Here is a 24,754-nt window from a genome sequence, read left to right as displayed (position 1 = left end):
TTTACAGAACTGAGTTACTGTATTACGGAGAAGAATTTATCAAGAACAAATCAATTGTGTGTGAATTGATTGATTGAGTTGGTGTTTTAAAGTCCACTTTATGCACACTACGGCTAATCTGAAATGGACCTACAGTTGGAAGTGGGATCCGAACCACTATGTGCCTCGACAGGGTATCAAACCCAGGACTAATTGATTACAAGGCGACAACACTTACCCTACCACTGTGCCATCGGGGAGGCACATGTGGGTGCGTGAAGTGAGATAATTTGGAGCTATATGAGAATACAGGCTCTGGATACAGAGTTCAATAAATTACAACGAAACGCTTGGCAATTGCTCGATTTCCTTAACATTAATGATACATTTGGTACATGTGTTATTAATGCTTTGAGCTACCTGTATGTAAAAACATAAAAAATGAATGAAAGAACAGAAATAGTAGTTAAAGAATCAGTTGTTTTTGCTTACTGACTACCATTGCAGTGGCGCTATCCCAAGATCATCTTCATGGTTGGTTGGTAAAGGAACATCTTCATCTGAGCTACTACTGTCACTGTTGTCTTTCTGCCCAAGTGAAATTACAAAATCCTCCATTTGCTGCTCTTCAACTCCCTCCTTTTCCCATGCTTCGGAAATAATCTTCCTTGCGTGTTCAATAGCCGAACGCCACCTATCTGCTGTCACATCCCCGATAGCCTGTTCTGACAATTGCAAAATTTTAGACGGTGTAAAAGGTGGCAAAGTGTTCTTCTGTGCTACCAGCCCATTGACCTGTGCCCAAATAAGTTCGATTGCATTGTACATACAATGATAAGGCGGGAGACGGACCACCGTATGTCCCGCTTCTTCTGCAAGCTTGTCTATTCGATATATGGGGAACTGGGGTTTGTGTAATATAAGGAGCTGCAGTAGTTCAGCCTTCCTCATGTTTCTGTGGGCTCGCGAAAATCCTGAAGTAGGTCAATCCGGCAACAGCGCGTAGTTACCAGAGTGGGTGGTCCCACGCCGCTTGCTAGCGCGTCCCGACAATAGTATGTGTTATATATAACCTCCTTGCATTTCATAGGGACAGTAATGAATGAAAAGTAAAAATGTTTTGACAGGTATGCCTATTAACCGACATTTTTCCCCAATAGGTGCTCTGAGAGGTCATACGATCCTAACAAGTTCCACCAGAGGGTTGCAAAATATGCTTTTGATGATCACAATCCACCCAAAGTGGAGCTGATAAGACCTTTTTGTGATGACGTTCACGAGTGGTTGACGAAAGATCCAAGAAATGTTGCTGCTGTTCACTGTAAAGCAGGAAAGGTAAGTACGGGAATTATGCATGAATTCTACGTGAATTTTACTCCGTAGACATGCCAAATTGCAACTTTTATTAATCGAAATGAATTCATACATTTACAAATGTCCCAAGGAAAGTTTTTCAGTTTAGCTTTTATTTTTATCGGGGAAGGAAACTGAAAGTTGCGAGGAAAATAAAAGAAAATTCTCGTAGAATTAAATTAGATCAATGTCTCGTATCTTTCGTGACTTGTGTTTATATACGTAGATGTGTTTCGATGTGTGTGAAATGGCAAATGTAAAATCCACACCTTAAATTAAATATTTATATATACAGTTTAATTTAATAGAATTAGAATTTTTGGATACATTGGAATCTCAGACCTATTATATTGTTAATTATTTATGTGTATGTGTGTGGGTGGTGAGTGGTGCTAATATGTAAGAACATGTGTTTATGTACCCTTGAATTTTGGAAAGTTCGCCTTGAAAACCTGGAATTATACTGAAATTTTATCATGGTTCATACAGTGGCCACCCTGATCCCACACTTTTCACAATCATGACAAACGAACATATAATTAATTAATAATTGGGTGCAACAACTTCGATCCTGACATATATGCAAAATAATTGAAAGTAAACAAAATTTCTTTGCATTTGACCCAGTATATGGTAAAGTGTTAATAACTCTTATATATGCCCAAAATATGCTTTTATACAGTGTTTCATCTGAAAATATGGTAAAAGTGATACATTTAGGTTAACACTAAAATCAGCTAGAAACATGTTCCCTAATGGCGCAGTGGTAGCGTCCTCGCCTTGTAATCAAGGGGTCCCAGGTTCGATACTCGGTGGAGGCACAAGTGGTACGGATCCCACTTTAAACTGTAGGTCCAGTCCTGATTAGCCTTACTGTGCATACAGTGGACTTAAAACACCAAATGAACCAGCTAGAAACATGTTAAGATATGAGTCAGGATTTAGGAAAAATGACGTGACATCATAAAAATATGAATCCTAGTTATTAGATTAATACAAATATCATGCTTTGATTTTAAATCTAAAAATGTAGTTCTATGCCAATAATATCAACTGAAGCTGTGGTTCCATAAATGTTTGTTGTTACTACACGTGAAAGTGTTAACTTAACTCGGATAAGTTTTACATTACAACTATGTAGACCTATCAAATTAGGTTCATGTTTTTAGTTAACCAGAGCATTAGTTTTCATTTATTAAGTAAGAGAACCAAACCTTGAGTCAGAAAATAAGAAACAATCATTTTGCATAATAAGACTCCAGAAATGTGCTATAATAGTTTGTCACTGTTATATCAATATTAGCTCTTACCTCTTAAAATGGACCGTTCCATTGTAATTAAGATTCATTTTTTTTTTCAACAGGGTCGGACAGGAGTTATGGTATGTTGTTACTTGTTGCATAGCCAACAGTTTCCTACTGCTGCTGAAGCATTAAATTATTATGGCCAAATGAGAACTCGTGATAAAAAGGTAAGTGTGTAAGTTTATGTGAGCTATTTCTTTCCTACTTATTCGCAAAATGTTAGTGACTACAGTCCTGCATGGGACCATACTCGTTCGAGTCTTCCACACTCAAGAATGATACTCGAGTATATAGAATCAAATATCATTTCAATAGGACGATAATCATAGAAATATATGTGTAAAAATTTGCCCTGGTAGTTTCAGCCCATAATCATCTATTAATTGAAGGGCTCTGGTGTAAAATATGTTAATTGACATTTTGGTTATTTCTGAGTTCATTAAGAAAAAACGTTATTAGAAGCTGTACTGTAGATAAATTGTTTTCGTGTTGTGTTTACCAGTTTCACAAGGCTTCACCGAGTCCAATGCAAATTGTACAAGATGGTCCAAAACCCTAAGGCCATCCCAGTATAGAATTCAAGCAAATATGATCCCTTCTTCTCAGAAATTAAGCCTGCTTTAGATGAAAGCATTTTTCTTAACATTTACGCCATGATCAAAATGCTACCATGTAAAGTAAAACATCTTATGGCATTTCAGATGCCATGATATATTTCGTTGCATTTCTCAAGCAAGCATAGAACTGGCTCTATTTCTGTAGCATTTTTCGTAGCATAGCTAATTCGCGATTAAAATTACCACCTGAGCGCTAGTGTCGCTTCCAATATGGCCGCTCTAAGTAGGATAACTCTTTGATTCATTCAGCAGTAGTACGAAACAGCAGCGTGTTGTCATGGCTGCTATGGAGGAGAAACCTTTAAATTACACGATATTCTTAAATATTGCGAATGCGATGTGTGGCGAATACTATTTATTTATTTAATTACGCTTCAATTTTGCACGTACCGTGGCTACCCGATACCCAAAATTTTCAAAAAGGCAATATTGAAACGTACAACGTTGTAGAAACTGCTACTGTAAATTGTTAATTCGCCCGGCCCAGTGTAGGACCCTGAACTTCGTGGATCGATTCGTTTTTTGATTTCCTCCAGGACACAAAAACAACTTAAATCGCCGAATGCATGCAATCTGGGTTAACGTAAACTTCTTGAGAAGTGGGGGAATCGTCTAGTTCCCCTTCTCAAGAAAATTACGTACGCCCTTAAACAACCCAGATAAATTCTCTCCAATCCACTACATTACGCTACGTCTAGTCCTTTTTGCAAAAGAATAATCACTTAGTCTATTTTTTGAATTGATCAAAATTAATATTCCATTTAAACAAACTTTTATTCATAGACAGATTAGTTTTTGTAAAAAGGGTAACAGTGACTTTATCAGAACAATATTTTTAATATTTTAAATTATGCAAAATGTAACAGTTCAATGAAAATTCCCTGAGTCTATAAATGTTTACAAATTGGAATTAAACGAACCTCCAAGTACTACTTTCACCTTCGCTTATTCCCTACTTTATCCTTTCTTATTTATAGTTCCAATTTAAACAACTTACAATAAATAACAATGATCTCTCCCCAAAATTTAGTTTGTATATATATATATATGCATTCAATCCCTTCCCAAATCTTCATCAAATATTAAAACAATCAAATATAAATACCTACACCCTGTCATGAAGTACGTCTCAACAATTGTGGAAAAAGTATTCGAGATGTTGCCGAAACAAGTCATTGATCAGGTTATCAAATAAAAGGGGGTACTCGCAATGTTCCAGCCGGTTACGGAGTGGAGAGACACACAAAAAAAATATGATTTAATACTACTTGATTTCTTTGTAATAACCAATTCAAAAATAAGTGGCTCAACAATTTAGAAGGATTAATCGGTTACTACACAATTCGCGTATGCATGTTAATACAATGAATTTGACAAAAGCCCCATATCGACCTTCTTCCTTCCCCGTTACGTAATGGCAAAAAGTCCTGATGACTAGGACGAAATGGGCTGCTCAAACGTATAACGTTAGCTACAATGCCATGCCATAAACGCGACAAAGGGGAAGAAAAGGTCGGGCTCCAGTTTCGCGAACTACTGTATATACCTGTTCGTCTCTCCGCTCCGGCTGGCGAGTAATCCTGGTCTGTCCTGGGCAACGCGTGTAAGAGATCTCTATCGTGACTGTTCGCTCTCCCAGCTCCCGACCGCTGGTCAAACGACGAGTCTATTACGCATGCGCGAGTGACGACTCGAGGCAGCAAACGGCCTCTGTCGAAAAACTGCGCAACTTGATACATCACGTAATGATCCATGAATTGTTTTGGCGCATGACATATCTTACTCTCGTAAATAAAGAGAAGAGAGTGACTGTGGCGGGATGATATTTATGTAAGTATATATCAACCGTCACAACCTCCCTCTGCTCCGAAAAATCCAGGTCACACAGGCATAAATTTAACAATAGAAAACCATAAAATTACACCCCTAGAATGACTAAATACATATTCTTAAAATTGCAGCAATTAAGTTTTTTTTTATATATTTGGATATACTCTTTTTGTTTTTTGTTTTTTGTTTGTTTTTTGCAAATTTTCTCCAATTTCTCCCATAATGAATTACAATACCCAAGAAAAATTTTTTGATACCCATAATTATTGAATTAATTATATATATAGACAAATGAGGTCCAATTCATGATTAAATACAAGCCACTAATAATACAGAAATATACACATCCTTGTGGCAACCATTCAACAATGCATTAGAGGAGATCCACTCCGCAAATATAGCAAGTAACTCATTTTAATAAATATGTCTAAAAGTCTATAAGACAAGATTAAAATAATATCATATGGTTAATCTGAATAAATATTGGGAGAATGTATCCCAAGATATAAATGACAATAAATAAATATATTATAGTACTCTGATAATGAAAGACTAGTAATAATAAGAGGCATTATGAGCCCATATCTATACATACATATATATATCCCACTTATATATTTCAATGAGGAACACCTATATAGCACCACACAATTTCATATATCACTGAAAGAAATTTTAAAGAAGGTGTCCTGCTTTTTGTTTAACCAAGTTTCTGCACTACAAATATATTTCAAGTTTATAAAATCCCATTAAGTCCATGGTGTTGAAATAAATTTTACCCAATATATTGTATGATTTCGCACAATACAAGTTCCTGGTGACAGAAATCCTAATAAATGTTCATATATAATTACAATCATCTTCTAAGAATCCCTATGCTTCCTGCACAAGTTACACAAGGAAGAGAAAAAAACTCGACGAAAATATCCATATAAGAAAAGGGGATGTTTAATCCTGTAATCGGGAACATCCTATACAGTTCATACATTTACAAGGCAAGACGTGTATATAATTCAATCCCAAGGAATCCTTAAACCATTCCATCTTCTTGAACAAGGTAATTTCGTTTTATAACAAAAGACATACTTCAATACATGGCCATCAATGGAAGTATCATCACTAGAGGTCTTTTAAGGCAATACACTAAGGTCACGATGCGGCATATTTTTCTTAAATTTGGTCACAAAGTGCACATTACATATCGTAATTTCTTCTTCGTCGTAAAACACTATCTGCAAAACATACCTGAGGAACACCAGAGTCAATCGGTACTAATCCCAAGTATCCGTACTAGAATCCTTTTCCATCAGGGGTCAAAGAGATGCAGAGGTGACGATCTGAGTAGAAGAAAGTTTAAATCCATTTTTTCTAGTGCAGTTGATAAGCGAAGATCTCCAGATAGACAACTGTGACGTATGACTGCAGGCAAAAAGGCAGAATCTGATAGCAGGGCACTTCGATGAAGATGTCGATATGCTCAATAGGTGTAGTAGGTCATCACGGTACAATTCTCCACGAAATGATAACATGAAAATAAATACAAACCAAAATTTACTAATAAGAGGAGAAAAGAAGGAAAAAGCAAGAATTATAGGAAAGAAGAAGAAGAATACCATATGATTAACATATACAGATGTACATTTCTACCAGAAGGTGACATTATACGTCTAATGCATAAAGTTATTAGTTGTTTACATTATATTCCGATTGTCTACGATCATTATTAATGCTCTGATTAAATTTGCCTCCGGACCGTACATTGGCCGGTAATTTAACACGGCAGTTAGCCTTAACATGGCCCCATTTTAAACATCTATAGCATTGTTTATTAAGTCTAGAAACACTAGAAGTAGGTATATTGCCTGTGACCTGATTTGAAGTTGTCGCCATCAACCTATGATTCTCATAATCCATCCTTTCATCATTTACAGGAGCGCGTGAAAAATTCCGCTCCAATGGAGAAATTTCCTGACTGGAGTCAAGAAGATTAATTAAGCAAGCCCCGAGATCAATGTTATCTTCTGAAACTGTATCATCTAGATCATTTAAAATATTAATATCTGACGTATCTCGAACATGGTAAGGTTTAAGATGCATAACATGCATCTTACGAAGGTGGCATTCAGTTTCCGGGTCAACCAGAAGAGCGGTAACTGGGCCTACCAACTTCAATATTTTTGCAGGTCCCGCCCAACGTTCCATTAGTTTTGCAGCCACATGGTTCAAAGCATTACTTTTTGGAAAGACCTTATAGAGTACTAGATCCCCAGCCTTTAGTTTAACTGCTTGGCGATGCGGATCATATAGGCTCTGACGTTTATTCCATGCTTTTACTACATTCTGAAAAACCTCCCCCCAAAGAACAGCACGATCCTGAGTAGGATCGGCACCTAGGTCCTGTTCACCCTGTAATTCCCAAAAAAAACCCAAGGGACCCTGAAGATCTCTACCAAATAGAATCTTTGCGGGAGATGATTTGGTAGCCTCATGATACGCATTATTGAAGGCGAAGGCAATTTGTTGTAAGGTAACATCCCATTTACGATGATCATTTGAATGGTAACATATTAAAGCTGATTTTAAATTACGAATAAAGCGTTCAGCTAGAGAGGGGTTAGGATAATGTACACTAGTGTAAATATGTTTGACAGAATTTTCAAAAAGGAATGTATTAAAAATAGCTGAACGAAAATATGATGCGTTATCTGACACCAACTCACATGGGCTTCCAAAAGAAAGGAACAAGGAACGTAGTTTATCAACTATTTGGGAGGAAGTGGCTGCTCGAAGGGGAAACAGTGAGACCCATTTAGAAAATGCGTCCACGACCACAAGTATATATACATTTCCTTTTGCAGAGCGTACCAGGGGTCCTACCAAATCAATATAAAGACGTCTCCACGGATGTCGAATGATTTCCGAAGAAAGAAATCCAGGTGGCTTCCCCACAGTCAATTTAGCCCTTTGGCACAAGTCACATGACTTAACATATTCTTTGATATCTTTATGTGCACCTTCCCACCAAAAGAGTGACATGATTTTGCGTAGTGTCTTTGCAATCCCCAAATGTGCACCGCCTAAGGGAAAATCATGATAATACCTACATATTATGTTTTGTAGAATCTTAGGTAAAACAATACAGGTTGTAGTAGATCTAGGTGGTTTCCAAACAAGGAGATCCTTATACAAGGAATAATGCTTTACCTGTTGTCCTGTCTGAATTTGACGTCGAATTTCCTGTAATGTTTTATCCTGTAATTGTATGTGACGAATATCCGAGGCTGAAAAAGGAATTAACGCTAATTTGGGTGCTAAACATACCATGGGAGTAGATTGAATCTGTGAAGAAGATAATTGAAAATCAACAGGAGAATACATCCGAGATAAACAATCCGCCACTGGATTTTGTTTAGAAGTAATATGCTGTGTATGATAAGAAAAACGAGATAAATACAAAATCCAGCGACCAAATTTTCCATATTGCTCGGGATGCTGAAGCAACCAAGATAAAGCCTGATTATCTGTTTGGAGGAGAAAAGGTTTACAGGTTAGATACGTTTCGAATTTTTTAAATCCAAACACTATGGCACTACATTCGGCTTCATAAATGGATTGCTTACGCTCCAACGGAGTTCGTTTTCTAGAAGCAAATGCAATAGGACGCAAAGATCCATCTGGTTCCAATTGATTCAAAGAAGCGCCTAAAGCTAACCCAGAAGCATCACATTGTAAAACAAATTGTTTTGTAAAGTCTGGCAAAGCTAAAACGGTATGATTAATAAATGCTTACTTTAAGGTTTTAAACTTTTTCTCATCTTCGTCAGTCCAAACGAAGGGAACATCCTTCTTGCGTTTATCAGTGAGGAAGGTAGTTAATGCCGAATAATTAGGTAAAAATTTGGAATAATACCCAAGCATGCCAAGAACCTTCATTACTCCAAGATGTGACTTTGGAGCAGGGATATTTTGAATACTGTTAACCCTGTCTGGATCCAAAAGTAATTGTCCTTCTTGAATAATATATCCGAGGTACTTAATACGGGGAGACATCCAAACACTTTTGGAAGGATTAACCGTGAGACCCGCCTCTCGGAACGTTTGCAGCACCAATTGTAAGTGTTTTAAATGTGTATCCTTATCCGGGGAGAAGATAAGGACGTCGTCTGCATAGTTGACTAAAAACTTGTACTTAAATTCCCCCAGTATTTCCTCTAAGGCTCTACCCAATAATTGCGTTCCCAAATTTATCCCGAATGGGACCCTTTTATATCTATATAGACCCCACGGGGTACAAAAGGCTGTAAGGTCTCTGCTGCGTTCATCTAAGGGCAACTGATGAAACGACTTATTGAGATCTAAGACCGAAAAAACAGAGGCACCCTGTAAGTGCTGTAAGAGTAAATCAATCCGGGGGAGAGGAAATGCATCATAAGAAATCAAGGTATTTATAGATTTGTAATTGCACACCAGACGCTTAGAACCGTCAGGTTTATCAACAAGGAAACAAGGACTTGAGTAGGCCGAACGGCATTTCTCCACGATGTCGTCCTTAATAAGGCTATCCACATTGTCACGCATTTCCTGTAATTGAATTGGATTCAATTGATAAGGGCGAGAACGAACCGGAATATCTGTCTTAAGGGGGATATTAAAAGGGCCAAGACGACACTTTCCCACCCTTTCAGTTACAACATCGTCATACATTGAAAAAAGTTTGTTCAGTTGTACTACGTGGGAATCCAGGATGCACCCGTCCACCTTAGCACTTGCATCCTCAATGCCGTGTTCAGAAACCTCCGACGTACATAATGCAACACCCTCCGGCCAGTAAGGGAAGGAAATTAAATTATCCGGAAAAGATATTGTAACTCTATGTGAGACTAAAAAATCACTTCCCAATATCAAGGGAAATGGTAAATCATCCACCACCCAAACGTTCCATTTCCAAGACAAAAATTCCAGTTTGATAGGTATTAGGACTTTTTCCGTTAAAGACAGAGTCTTATTGTGGACATCATTTAAAATTATGTGACTAGGTTGAGGGGGCGGTAATACATCACGAAGAGAATTAAATAACGTGCGAGACAACAACGAAACAGAACTTCCTGTATCGAGAAGTGTTCGAACGGAACGGTCGCCCACAGTTGCAAATAGTACGGGACAAAAGGGTATCAAAGGATCTGAAGTAAGCGGTGAATTATATGAAATTTGTGTATTGCGAGGTTGAGTGTCCCCATCTGAAATCGCAGGTTGTACAACAGTATCACATGACAATTTCGTTTCATCCTCTAACACCGCAGGGCCAGAAGAAATATGCTTCGTTGAAATGTCCTGAACATTAACGCATAAGGGTGAAGTTAAGGAGGTCTGATGGGAACGCCCTGTATGACGATTTAGTCGACGTTTTGAAACAAGGTGCTTCTTTATGGAGTGAAATGGAATCCCGTCTTGTAATTCGATAGTCCAAATATTTCTAGAAATATCTAAGAATTCTTGTAAGGTAGAAGGTGTATGCTGTCCAATTAATCTGATACGCGTATCCATTGATAAATTGTTTAATATTTCACGAAGCAAACGATTATCAGCCCATGCTAGTTCCAAAACTCTGGAGGCATCAATAATTTCCAGCAAATAAAAGTACAGACTCTCCGCCTTCTCCTGATTACGAGTGACATAAGCAGAAATCAAGTCACTAAGAGCTTGGCGTGACACAAAACGCTGCCAAAGAGCACATTTAAACATTGGCCAGGGAAGCTTATTATGTAGAAAATCAAGCCAACAAAGACGTAAAGGGCCGCTTGTCTTTGGTATACATTCCAGAAGAATGGATTCAGTGTCCAAAATTTGTAATTTAATTACTCGTTGTACCATCAATAGAAATTTATACAAAAGATGAAAATTTGACCCATCTGTGACTAACAAATCCTTTAACAAATATGCAACAGTGTTATAACGTAGCTGTAACTGAACTTCTGATAAATCTGGCGAAGGAAACGGTTTCCTAAGAAATCCCAAAAAGGGGCTTACATTATCCCTTAATAACTGTGGAGACGCTTGCAAAGGTGAAGCGTTTTGTTGCGGAGGATTAAGTACAGAACGTGGTGTTTGTGGGTCAGGACTTTGAGGTATGGTCTCCAATGATTTGCTACGGAAACGTGAAGAAATCAAAGTAGTCGGCAATTCAAGACTAAAGGTACTAGTTTCCAACATATGTGCCATCACGTTGCCAAAAAAAATATATAACAAAGAATTCAAAAAAAAAATACAAATTTTTGATAAATTAGAAAAATCTAGAAACACTCGGCAGTTTAAAGTTCTCCATGCCTGCTACCATCTTTTTGTGGCGAATACTATTTATTTATTTAATTACGCTTCAATTTTGCACGTACCGTGGCTACCCGATACCCAAAATTTTCAAAAAGGCAATATTGAAACGTACAACGTTGTAGAAACTGCTACTGTAAATTGTTAATTCGCCCGGCCCAGTGTAGGACCCTGAACTTCGTGGATCGATTCGTTTTTTGATTTCCTCCAGGACACAAAAACAACTTAAATCGCCGAATGCATGCAATCTGGGTTAACGTAAACTTCTTGAGAAGTGGGGGAATCGTCTAGTTCCCCTTCTCAAGAAAATTACGTACGCCCTTAAACAACCCAGATAAATTCTCTCCAATCCACTACATTACGCTACGTCTAGTCCTTTTTGCAAAAGAATAATCACTTAGTCTATTTTTTGAATTGATCAAAATTAATATTCCATTTAAACAAACTTTTATTCATAGACAGATTAGTTTTTGTAAAAAGGGTAACAGTGACTTTATCAGAACAATATTTTTAATATTTTAAATTATGCAAAATGTAACAGTTCAATGAAAATTCCCTGAGTCTATAAATGTTTACAAATTGGAATTAAACGAACCTCCAAGTACTACTTTCACCTTCGCTTATTCCCTACTTTATCCTTTCTTATTTATAGTTCCAATTTAAACAACTTACAATAAATAACAATGATCTCTCCCCAAAATTTAGTTTGTATATATATATATATGTATTCAATCCCTTCCCAAATCTTCATCAAATATTAAAACAATCAAATATAAATACCTACACCCTGTCATGAAGTACGTCTCAACAATTGTGGAAAAAGTATTCGAGATGTTGCCGAAACAAGTCATTGATCAGGTTATCAAATAAAAGGGGGTACTCGCAATGTTCCAGCCGGTTACGGAGTGGAGAGACACACAAAAAAAATATGATTTAATACTACTTGATTTCTTTGTAATAACCAATTCAAAAATAAGTGGCTCAACAATTTAGAAGGATTAATCGGTTACTACACAATTCGCGTATGCATGTTAATACAATGAATTTGACAAAAGCCCCATATCGACCTTCTTCCTTCCCCGTTACGTAATGGCAAAAAGTCCTGATGACTAGGACGAAATGGGCTGCTCAAACGTATAACGTTAGCTACAATGCCATGCCATAAACGCGACAAAGGGGAAGAAAAGGTCGGGCTCCAGTTTCGCGAACTACTGTATATACCTGTTCGTCTCTCCGCTCCGGCTGGCGAGTAATCCTGGTCTGTCCTGGGCAACGCGTGTAAGAGATCTCTATCGTGACTGTTCGCTCTCCCAGCTCCGACCGCTGGTCAAACGACGAGTCTATTACGCATGCGCGAGTGACGACTCGAGGCAGCAAACGGCCTCTGTCGAAAAACTGCGCAACTTGATACATCACGTAATGATCCATGAATTGTTTTGGCGCATGACATATCTTACTCTCGTAAATAAAGAGAAGAGAGTGACTGTGGCGGGATGATATTTATGTAAGTATATATCAACCGTCACAGATGTGAATTCCAGGAACTCTAACGAAGGTGAAGCTGTGATGAGAACGAAGCATTTAATTATGATAGGCAAAAATAACTTGGAAAACGCAGACGAAACTAATGTATACGCACTGGTTCTTCAAATCAGTGCTGTATCATCTGCACCTCATGTTGTAACTGGGATTCTCGAAAATTATTTGAAAATAAAGACATTGAAATTGACCTATACTTGAAAAGATGGCACGAAAAATTGCGAACATATTGTTGCAGTTCTTTGTCGATAATATTCACGATTTCATGACCAGGCTATCCTCACTGAAAAAGGACATCGTACTGAAGGAAGCAGCAACATTAGCATTTCCATTTTCTTTTTCTGGTTACATGTGAGATTAATTGATTCTCAAACTATTTTCATCGTTCTCTCTTAATAGACTTGCACCTGTTCCAAATTTCACACATACATAATACATTGGGTAAGATGCTTGATGACTTTTCGAAAAAGAAAAAAAGTTTTTTTTTATAAAGTACAATTTAAAACTTTACTTTCATGGCAATCTCTCGAAAAATAAAGTGAATAGACTCGTGGATTCTTCGTAATTTCCTTGCCGAATTACAGTTTTATTCCCCATGCCAATCTTCTGTCAATCAATTACATTTCCCCTGATTTATTTACAAATTTAATTTTGTTAATTCCACGGGATGGAAATACATGAAAAGTTTTCATTTGTTCTGACCCATAAAACGATTTAGAGCACAAAAGAACCTGAACAGTAGACCGACTTTACTCTTTCGCATATTCCCCATGCTTTAAACGACTTCAACACAACGTATCCTACTTAGAGTAGTTCCTGAAAGTCCCATCAGATGGCATATCGGTTAATTTTAATCTCAAATCGGAAGCGACCTTTAGGATAAGAGTGCAGATGTAATGGCGGCCTCGTGACATGTAAACAATGTATCACTTTAAAACGATAACTATTCAACCGAGAGGAACAAGGTTTCCTATTAAATGGTTTTAGGTACAAATCAATGGGGCTGCTTAAATACATGCTTTATATCGTTATGTTTCTCTACGTGTATGGAAGAATATTGTAGTTGTTTCCATTGTAAACAATGTGAACTCACCATAGATGGTGTAACTCGATGTGCTTTTTGTGTTGTATATATTATACATTGTAATCGGAAAAGCTCACCAAAATTTTGCGTGAAATGCTTCCATGTAAAGTACTACCTGCTATAAGATTTTTGGAAGCACTTACACACCATTTATGCTAGCAAAAAGGTTAATGGAAATGCTTTAGTCTAAAGCGGGCCTTAGAAATAGTAGCATAAACGGGGCAAAACTTGATACAGAATTCTGGTGGGTGCCTGGAGTAGTTAGTTGGAGCAGCGGATTTTTATTAAAGCACAGTTCTGTTCCATCACCAGCAAAACGCAATTCATTCACTTGAAGACGAGAGAAGAGGTGCTCTCTCGAAAAGTATTGTTAGAATAGGTATAGTTTACAATGGATAAGATCGAATTAACATTGCATGCTAACCTTTCTACTTCTCTCCCAGAGCTGAATGGTTATGGCTGACACATTGTTGCCAAGGGGTCCCAGGGTTGATTCATGATGTGGCAGAATTTCATGATATATGTATACATATATTATGGTGGACTGATATAAATTTCACTGTTACCGATAATGGTGTTAATGCAGCTGGTATGGGCAGGCAGGATAGCAATCTCCAACGTTCCCTTTGGACTGGGACTTGTTTTTTCTACTTTTTCTATTTGACCTGGATTCTCAGAGTTGTTTGCTGATTACTGAACCGGCCAAGATCTGATGCAACTGCATTTCCTTGCATCCGTATAGAACCTGAATGGTGCTCCATGCAACTACTTGCGGTTGTGCAAAGATGCACATAGGCATGGAGTGTACGGTGTGTCCTAGTTTGCCTGCATTAGAAGTATGTACACTCAACGTGGCACTAACTAACTTAACACTCTTTCTATCCTTCTTAAACCCAAAGGTTTATGGCTGCAGCAACACAAGCCTTCCATCTGTTCCTATCCTGGGTAAGATCAATCCAATCTTTTCAGTCTTTATCGATTTCCTTTAGGTTCATCTCAACGTTATAACTTTCCATCTTGATCTGCACGTCTCTTACCACCAGGTTTCCCAACAAGAATCCTGTAAACTCAGTTTTCCTCCCATTCGTGCCACGTGGCCTAAGTCTTCTTGATTGAATTATACTAATATTGTCTGGACATGAATACAAAATATGCAGTTCTAAATTATGTAACCTTGTCCACTCACGTTTAGGTAGAAATATATTTGTAAGGATTTTATTTTGAAATACTACTCTTAATTTATTGGGCCAAGTTTCTCATCGACATAGAACTAATCACATTAAATGTGTAACAGCATAATACCAAATACAATTGAGTGCTAACTGACTATAATATAAACCTTGACATCGAAAATAGGCTTCAAAGGTATCTAATATGCTTATAAAATAAAATGAATTTCATCTATGAGTACCCACATTGCCAACGTGCAACATAAAGCTCTATCACAACTCCATCACAAAGCTCTCCCGTCTACAGCGATCTATTTTTGTACAGTCTTCCCAGCTTATATATTTACCTGCCTCCAAATATTGATCTTTTCTTGTTAAGAATGTGCATGTAACTACGAGGGCTATTCAAAAATCAACCTCTGGGAGGCACAAAATAAAACGGATATAAAGGCAACTAAAATTTATTGTGCACAAAAGTTGCGCACACGCATGTGCTATTTTTCAACATAATTGCCACCTGAATTCAGGCAATTGTCATGGCGTGGCATCATCTATTGTATGCCATCGTCGAAGAAGGTTGCCGCCAAGGACTTAGCCACTCCCGAACTCCATCCATCAGCTCTCACATCTCTGCGACCCCAATCACACTTTTATCTTTGTGAACAAATGAAAGTTGCTGGTGCGAGGTCCGGGATGTAGTGAGGGTTGTCAAACACCTCCCATCAAAATTTCTGAAGCAAGGCTTGTGTGACTGCGGCTGTGGCTGGGTGGGCATTATCGTGAACTAAAACAATCCCTCAGGACATCATGCCTTGCCTCTTGTTCTGAATTGCCCATCTGAATCCTTCAGCCTGAAGACAGCGGATCACACCGTGAACCTCGTATTTTGCAGGAGGAGTAATTACACCAGCCATCGTCCTCCGCTTGCTGCACACCAGGCACTGAATGCAGTATCCGACCACTTGGGGTGACATGACCGCATACTTCTGCGCATGCATTGGGACGTTGCAGTAACCCATGCGCTCATACCAGCGAAACTGAATTTTATTTTCAAATAGCCTACGTACAATAATATTTTTCTATGTCTTGTTTCGTTGTTGTTTTTCCGTTGTAGTTTCAGTGTAAAATGGTCTTTCAGTACTGCATCTGAGACTTTAAGTAAATCAATAAATAAAATGAATTAACCTCAGATTCAATTTTTTAACTACATTTTACAATTGTAATTGTAAAATGCTACAGATGAAATAAAATTTTAGTATTACACTAGTGTTCGTCATGATATTTGTAGTAGAAATATTTTACAGCATTTCAGCAGCACTACTAATCTGTCATTTCATTATAATCTAGTATTTTACAATGCTTTTAAAAGTTACGTTATAACTTCTCAATTAATATTTCCTTTTATTTACAGGGTGTGACAATTCCTAGCCAGAGAAGATATGTGGGTTACTATGCAACCTTACTGAAAGAACAGATAGATTATCAGTCCGTGAAGCTAGTTATTAAGGAAATTCGCCTGGAACCTCTTCCAGTTTTTAATGGGGGCCAAGGCTGTAAGTATTAATCACAGTATTAATTAAGAATTCTTCTCTCTTAAGAAGGATATACAGTTGAGACTGCTTTATACGTAAATTACTGTAGGTCCCGGCAAAATATAATTTAAAAATGTGTTAATTAAACCTTAATGCATTTATACATAATTCTGTGTTACACATACTAATTTTCATAAAATACAGTTGATTTGTACCTAACAAAGCTACAACAATGTCACTGAAATATAAATTCTTGTTACAAAAACACGAATACGATGCAGGATAGACGGATATGTACACACATTACAAAGACAAAGATGCATGTAGCTGAGGTTTGCTGTGTTCCATAATATAAACAGAACAGGGCTTCCTTCAGTGAAAGTCTGCAGTTGTTATTGGTCGGCCAGGGAGAACAGAGAGAGGAAAAGTTACCAGTTACTTGATCAGAAAGTAAAATTTATATGGTAAGTGGATGCTAATCAACATAAAACTATTACATTGGCAAATGTAATGTACTTAGGAACCAAACTTGTACATTCGTTAATTTACCACTTTATGACAGAAATGAACTGTATTATACTGTATGTTGTACCTCAAAATAGATGCAATTACAGTATTTTAATAGTGATGTGACGTTATCTAAATCTGATTTGCAAGTAGTTGTCAGTTATATGTATTATATTCTCTTCGCCTTGACATACGTATAACTCTGGTTCAACTGTATATGCAAAATGTTAAGGAAATTAACTGCTGCTAAAAATTGGAAGTTCTTTTCTGTAATTTTACCTTAAGATAAATGTAGCTACATGGATTATTTGTAAACATTTAATAAGTTAGCATGTTAATAACTTGTAAACTGATGAATATATGTGAACATTGATTACACCACCTGGTTTCCTGGTAATATTCCAGTCCAATCTGCTGTTTTGCATGACCCTTTTTTATTTCCAAATATTGTCTTAATCCAGACTGCAGACTTGAGGATGGTGTCTATTTGTGGTTGTGTCCCAACAATAATTTCCCTCTCATTTAATACCATAGTCTCTTCAGATCTTAGATTGGCATTTGACAACAGGAGTTTCTTGTGATGTTTGACTTAACCCACCAACTTGGTAAAACTGACAATTAATTATTATTCCAATAAACTAACATGAGGCGCATCCAGAAGTTCCGAAAGTGCCCCAAGATGGCACAAGTGGCCAGAGCGGGACGTTCTTGTGCAGGAGTGGAGGAGGAACACGTAGCCATAACCTGTTGTGTGTAGTCCGTGGTGAGTGAACTGTAGAACGGGAAACATGGCTGCGCGCATACAGTCTCCCTCCAAGTACGAGGTACGCGCGGTAATCAGGTTTCTCCCTGTTGGCATCAGAAATCCCCCGGCAGGTATGGTGATGCCTGAATTGGTGGAAAGTGTGCAGCCAGCAAGCAAAGCTGCAGAACCAGCGGTTCACAATGTCCGAACTCTCATGTCAGTTTCCGCAGATCTTCCGTTCCCTGCTGCATGAGATCGTCACCCAGCGACTGCAGTTGCCCACATTGTGTGCACGATGGGTTCGTCGTGGACATTGGTGCGGCCTGCTGTGAATTTTCTACACCATCTTCGGACAATTTCTTCACTATTGTCATTCTGTCCATACACTTCGCATAACTGCCGGGGGATCTCTCACGCTGACAGCTTATTAGCCTGGAGAAATCTGATTACCGCGCATACCTTGCACTCGGCGGGAGACTGTATGCATGCAACCATGTTTCCCGTACTACAGTTCTCTCACCACTGACCACACAACTGGGCTTGCACCATGTTATGGCTACGTGTTCCTCCTCCACCATTGCGATAGCACATCCCGCTTTGACCACTCGTGCCATCTTGGGGCACTTTCAGAACTTACTTTCTGGATGCACCTTGTATATCAGTGTGTCGTATATCGTAAACCCAATAAAGTAGTCATTATGGTTGTGAAAAGTACTCATAATGAAGTGGCTTCTTCCCTACATCTATCTGATACATTGAATAATGTATGTGTAAAGGCACATATTTTTGGTAAATAAAAAAGCAAAATTTCATTACAAAAACAGTCAATTTTGGGTTCAAAAGCGGTAAATAAAATAAAATGTCACTGATATAGCGGTGAAAAAGCAGTATATAAAATCACATTTTGGTTTTAAAATTGTGAATGTAATCCCAAATTTGATTGAAACTGCACTTAATACACAAAATAAACATATCTCTTCTAATAGCACATGTATGTCGTTACCAGAATATTATTATTTTTCCTGTGTAAATGGGTCCATTTTTGCTTCTCAAATATTTACAGCAGAATTAATTAATTTCCCATGAATTGCATCACTCACAGGATAATTCCGACTTCAGAAGTATCATGTTGGTAAATAAACTCTAAATTTCATGTTTGAGTCTATTTCACATTTTGCAGTTCATTTCGCATTATTTCATGACAAAACAGGGTAGGAAAATGCACCTCACACCTTTCGGAAACATGAATAATTAAAATTTCAATGTGTTAGTTCGTGTTTTCGTCAAAAACAAAATATGCATGCCTCTATGTATGTGATATTTTTTATTCAATCATCTATGGATATTGGATGGAAATGTAGTACTCACTTATCTGTGAATCTGGCTTTTATGAAGTTCCGTTAATTTTGGTGAAGGGAGCAACATCTGCACCTAGTGGCATGCTGCAACATGAAAAACAGTAGAAGCTTAAGCTCACCAACCAACATTACAAGAACTTCCCAAGAGAGTGGTGCTAGTGGCTACCGAAAGTAACACTTTAACTGGGAGAGGGTATTTGGTGGAGTTTACCTCCAACCCGAAGTTGAATACATAGTTCAACGTTTAGTTCCGTATGTGTGTATGCATGATGTGATCGAAATTGTGTTCTCACTAAATAATGTGAATATTTCACATTTGAATACTTTATTTCAGAAAGACCACTTCTGGCGAAAACGATACTTATACAGTTTCATATAGCCCTTGCCAAGATTCATCTTTTGGTTCAGAAATCTATTCTCCGGCCGTTGTACCAACTGATGTTCATTAACAGCGCAAGATGGTTATTTCAACTAAATCCTGATTGGGGGAGGAGGTATTTTGTTGTTGCTTCTTCTTGCACAAGCAGTAGCCCTAATTGGTTCTTTTACTGCGAGTTCCTTTGTAGGTAAACGCGGCAACAGAGGGTCTCTGCAGCTTATCCTAGACCATCCTGGCTGTAGGCACCTAGACACATGGTTACGTGTGCGCTACGATGCCAGGGGTCCCAGGTTCGAATCCTGGTCTGGGCATGGATATTTGTGAGTGTCCATTCATGAATTCCATCACCATCTTCGCAAATTAGCCAAAAGTGGCACAAAAAGCTAAGTAAAATAAAGCAAATCAAATCACAAATAACACGGTTAGATGATCGATTCTGCATCAAACAATGCATCTTGGCAAGGGCTATATGAAACTGTACAGGGTGTACCAAAAGTCCCATTACCCCCCCCCCCCCTTTTGAATTGTAGACAAACCTGCAAAATGTTATTTTAACAGCATGCGTATGATGAGATGATGGTATACCATTAAATCAGACCAATGACCACCATTTACTCCAGAGCATCTGTGTGCACACCGCCATTTTCATGGCACAGTATTATTCGCCTCCAGGTGCGATTTGAAATCCTCCGTACCATGGCTGGCGTGAGGGAAGCAAACATACTGCAACAGCTTCTTGAAGTTCCCCAGTTGTCTGATAACGATTATGGGCGACTTTCTGTTTGATGTGTCCCCATAGCGCATTATCACAAGATGTCAGATTTGGACGTTGGGGTAGCCATTTTAGAGGTGCTGGTAAATTTGGCGATCCTCGTCCAATCCATTTGTCATTGAACACATCATTGTGGTATTCTCTTAAAATGGCCACCTGAAATCCAGATCTGACATCTTATGTTACAGAGGATTTCACATCGCACCTGGAGGCGAATAAAACTGTGCCATGAAAATGGCGGTGTGCACACAGATCCTCTGGAGTAAATGGTGGTCATTGGTCTGATTTAATGGTATACCATCCTCTCATCATATGCATGCTGTTAAAATAACATTTTGCAGGTTTGTCTACAATTCAAAGGGGGGGGGGGGTAATGGGACTTTTGTTACACCCTGTACAAGTATCTTTTTTGCCAGAAGTACTCGATAGGAGGTTTCTGAAATAAACAATTCATTTGTGATGTTGTCCTTAAGGTTGACCTGTATGTGTACGCTATTTGAAATTGTAATGACACTCAGATGTTGGGCACCATGGCCCCTGTGGAATACAATTTGTATGAATGTACATTGTACGGTGCTAACTTGGCGGTGGAAAAGATTTCCCTGCCTAATTGATTTTTGTTATTTAGCATCACTTTTCTGTCACTTTGGCTAATTGCGAGGGTGAGGATAATGTGATGAAGGGACACTCATGGCCAGGCTGGGATTCAAACTTGGGGCCTGATCATAAGCTGGCAACATTGTATTCATGGATATTATTGACATTGTGAAACAACCATTAACATATACTTTTTATAGATTCTACTTATCAAACACATAACAAAAATATTTTAGCCCACTGTTATAATTAATAGTCCAAGTTTATACAAAGGTCGGTCAAAAAGTAACGCACAATCTACTGTTGCTCGGGAATGGTAAAGACTAGAGAAAATAAATTTTGTAGGTAGAAGCATTGGTCCTTTGGAAATGCCACGTGCTTCACTACACTGCAGCCATCTTTGTTTCCATGACACGAATGCACATTCGTAAAACTCTTGAGGTTGGTTTTTACACCAGTTTTTCATACTCTTTCACACATGCAATGCACTCGTTGTCATCTCCAAACTGTTTCCCACGCAGATGAACCTTCAGTTGTCCAAACAGATAGAAATCCGATGGCGGTAGGTGAGGACTGTATGAGGGTTGTGGCACCTCATCCCAGATGGGCAATCTTCTGAACTGTCATAATTGCAGCATGCGGTCGTGCATTATCGAGATGCAACTTGTATATCCCGATTTACTGGATTCTTCTCGACATGGAATTAGGTGTTGGTTAAGTGGTAATGGACCACAGCTTCTATCTACACAATTTAATTTCCCTAGTCCTTACCATTCCCAAGCTACAGTGGGTTGTATGTTACTTTTTGACCGACCTTTGAAGTACAAGTTAGTCTACAAAATTTTCAGAAGTTGTTTCAGAGCAATGTATATTTTTATATTAACATTCATAAAATCACTCAATGTAACAGCTGTATGCAATGCCTGAAATAAAACACATATTCAGAGTCCAATCAATGGTGGTTTGCTTTAATGCCAGGCCAGCTGCTTCAAGTGCACATAAGGCCTCGCTGATGGCCCAGTTGTAGCGTTGTCACCTTGTAATGAAGGGGTCCCAGGTTTGATTTCCTGGTGGAGGCACGTAGTGGTTCGGATCCCACTTTAAACTGTAGGTCCAGTCCCGATTAGCCTTACTGTGCATAAAGTAGACTTAAAATACCAATTCAATCAATCAATCAATCAAGTGCACATAGAACTTCATACATGCTGGTGCCCACAAGGTAGGCACCACAGTCTGGCACTTACCGAAACTTTGAGCTTAGCATGAGCATCTTGACAGTTAATGAGGTAGCATCGTTGCCATGTAATCAAAGGGTCTCTGGTTTGATTCCCGGTGGAGGCACATAGTGGTTCGGATCCCACTTTAAAACTGTAGGTCCAGTCCCGATTATCCTTATTGTGCATAAAGTGGACTTAAAACATGAAATCAATCAATCAGTGATAGTGAATATATTAATAGAACTTCATAAAAGAAACATTTTGTTGAATAAGCAAACGGTTCAGTACATTAATTTGTTATTGTTCTTTCCTCAAAACATGAATTGTTATACACTGATGTCCAGTGCATTCAATTTGTATATCTACTGTCGGATGAAAAATTATAGGTATTATAGTTTGGACACCAATTAATAATTAACCAGTGGACCTACATAAAAACGAGTTACATCAAAATTTAGCTTATTCAATTCTGCTGTAATCTATGCTAACCATTTTTATTGAGTATGCATTCTATTTTTTATGGTCGTGAGAACAAAAAAAGGGCAGGTTTTAGGGATGGGACCGATTAATTGGTACTCTATCAGTATCGGCCGATATAGGCATATCGGTAAAATTACCGATTATTTTACTGATCCGATATATCGATAAATATCTGATAGTTTAGCGAAAAAGTCTGCCATTTTGTTGTAATATTTATGGATAATCTCCATTCCCTAGTTTTTTAAAAAGTAAATGTCTAAATATGCAATTTCTCTTGCACTGCAGTCATTTTGAAAGACACATTTTTTAAGGAGGTCAATGAATCTTTCAGCTTCTTCCAGGACCATTTCTAATTTTATATCGGATTGGTAGAATATCGGTTATCTGTATCGGTAAAATTTATATTGGTACTTTATCGGTATCGGCCAAAATTTCATATCGTTCCATCCCTAGCGGTTTTTTCCTTAGTTTTGCAACGATTGCTCTCTGAAATTGTGTAAATGAAAAATGGGTTGTCCGATCATTATGAAATGTTAGTAGGTTGCAGGCAGCAAGTATTTAAACACACATATTTAGATTTTCAAAATTTATCAGAAAACCATTTTTAGCAATTTTGCCAAACAATAGTGGTCTTGTTTTGAAGCTCTTTACATCTGTTTTTAAAATGCATTATCATTATCAATTCACATTGCGAAACGTATTTTATACAGATTCTTATTCAGCGGAGTAAAGTTGTACATGGTACGTGGCAACATGGCACACAGCAATGTCTGTTGAACCACGGAAAGTGCCAGCGGGTGATGCGAGTCAATGCTTGTTAACGCAGAATCGTATAAGTTAATTTTTGATGTAATTCGTTTTTATGTAGGTGTACTGGTTAATTTTTAATTGGAGTCCAAACTAGAGTATCTATAATTTTTAATCCGATAAGTAGAGGCACATATTTTTGGTAAATATAAAAGCAAAATTTCGGTACAAAAACAGAGTCTATTTCAGGTTCAAAAGCGATAAATGAAATAAAATTTCGGTGTTATAGCGGTGAATAATCACATCAAAAGTGCTATATAAAATGACATTTTGGTTTTAAAATTGTGAATATAATCCTAAATTTGATTTAAAAACTGCACTTATTACACAAAATACACTTATCCCTTCTAATAACACATTTATGTAGTTACCAGAGTATTAAATTTATTCATGTGTAAAGGGGTCCATTTTTCCTTCTCAAATATTTACAGCAGAATTAATCAATTTTCCGTGAATTGCATAACTCACAGGATAATTCAAACTTCAGAAAGTGTCGCGTCGGTATATAAACATTAAATTTCGTGTTTAAGAGTCTATTTCGCATTTTGCAGTTCATTTCGCATTGTTTCGTGACAAAACAGGGTAGGAAAATGAACCTCAGACCTTTCAGAAACATGAAAAAAGAACATTACAGCATGTTATTTCATATTTCGTGTTTTCGTCAAAAACAAAATTTGCATGCCTCTACCGATAAGTATTGCATGGTGATTGTATTGCATTTAACATGTTTTGTTCTTTCTGTTAGCCCTACAGTTTGTGATCTCCCAGGGAACTACCAAGTGCTTTTCTTCAGACCCATACGAATTAAAGAAGGGAATGCCATCACTGTACATTAAGTTGAATCCTACTATTACTGTATGTGATGATGTGAAAGTGGAGTTCTTCAACAAGTGCAAGATGAAAAGAAAGGTAAGTTCAGGCAGTTTTAATCACTGATACCCCTGACTTAAAGGCAGAACTAACAAATCCCTGTTACTTGCTGGTATTCATATTCAGTATCATTGGTCAGGATTGTGTGCCGTTAGACTGATCACTAGGATTTTGATGACCTTAAGATTGCCAAAAAAATAACCTTTAATAAATGCATTTATGACCTAATACATACAAGAAAATTCCCTATAAAGTTAGAAAAATGACCTAAAAATTTTGAAAGATTTGTAA

The 24,754-nt window shown here is 37.7% G+C and overlaps 1 protein-coding gene across 3 annotated transcripts in view; it reads left to right on the top strand.

Annotated features, from left to right (window-relative positions):
• Pten (phosphatase and tensin-like protein) overlaps positions 1-24,754 on the top strand; it is a 70,736-nt gene that overhangs the window by 5,129 nt on the left and 40,853 nt on the right. For all 3 annotated transcript variants that reach the window (XR_014443820.1, XM_083141590.1, XM_083141589.1), the window contains exons 3-6: positions 1,140-1,314; positions 2,696-2,803; positions 16,611-16,752; positions 24,339-24,502. Coding sequence is in view for 2 of the 3 variants with exons in the window: in XM_083141590.1 (XP_082997716.1) it covers positions 1,140-1,314; positions 2,696-2,803; positions 16,611-16,752; positions 24,339-24,502 (589 nt within the window). In the remaining variant the exon portion in view is untranslated. The remainder of the gene's footprint in view (positions 1-1,139; positions 1,315-2,695; positions 2,804-16,610; positions 16,753-24,338; positions 24,503-24,754) is intronic.

This window comes from Lepisma saccharinum, chromosome 20 (genome assembly GCF_977018435.1).
Source record: "Lepisma saccharinum chromosome 20, izLepSacc3.1, whole genome shotgun sequence".
NCBI classification, from domain to species: Eukaryota; Metazoa; Arthropoda; class Insecta; order Zygentoma; family Lepismatidae; genus Lepisma; species Lepisma saccharinum.
The sequence above is the reverse complement of the archived record's forward strand: the minus strand, read 5'-3'. Positions and strand labels throughout refer to the sequence as shown.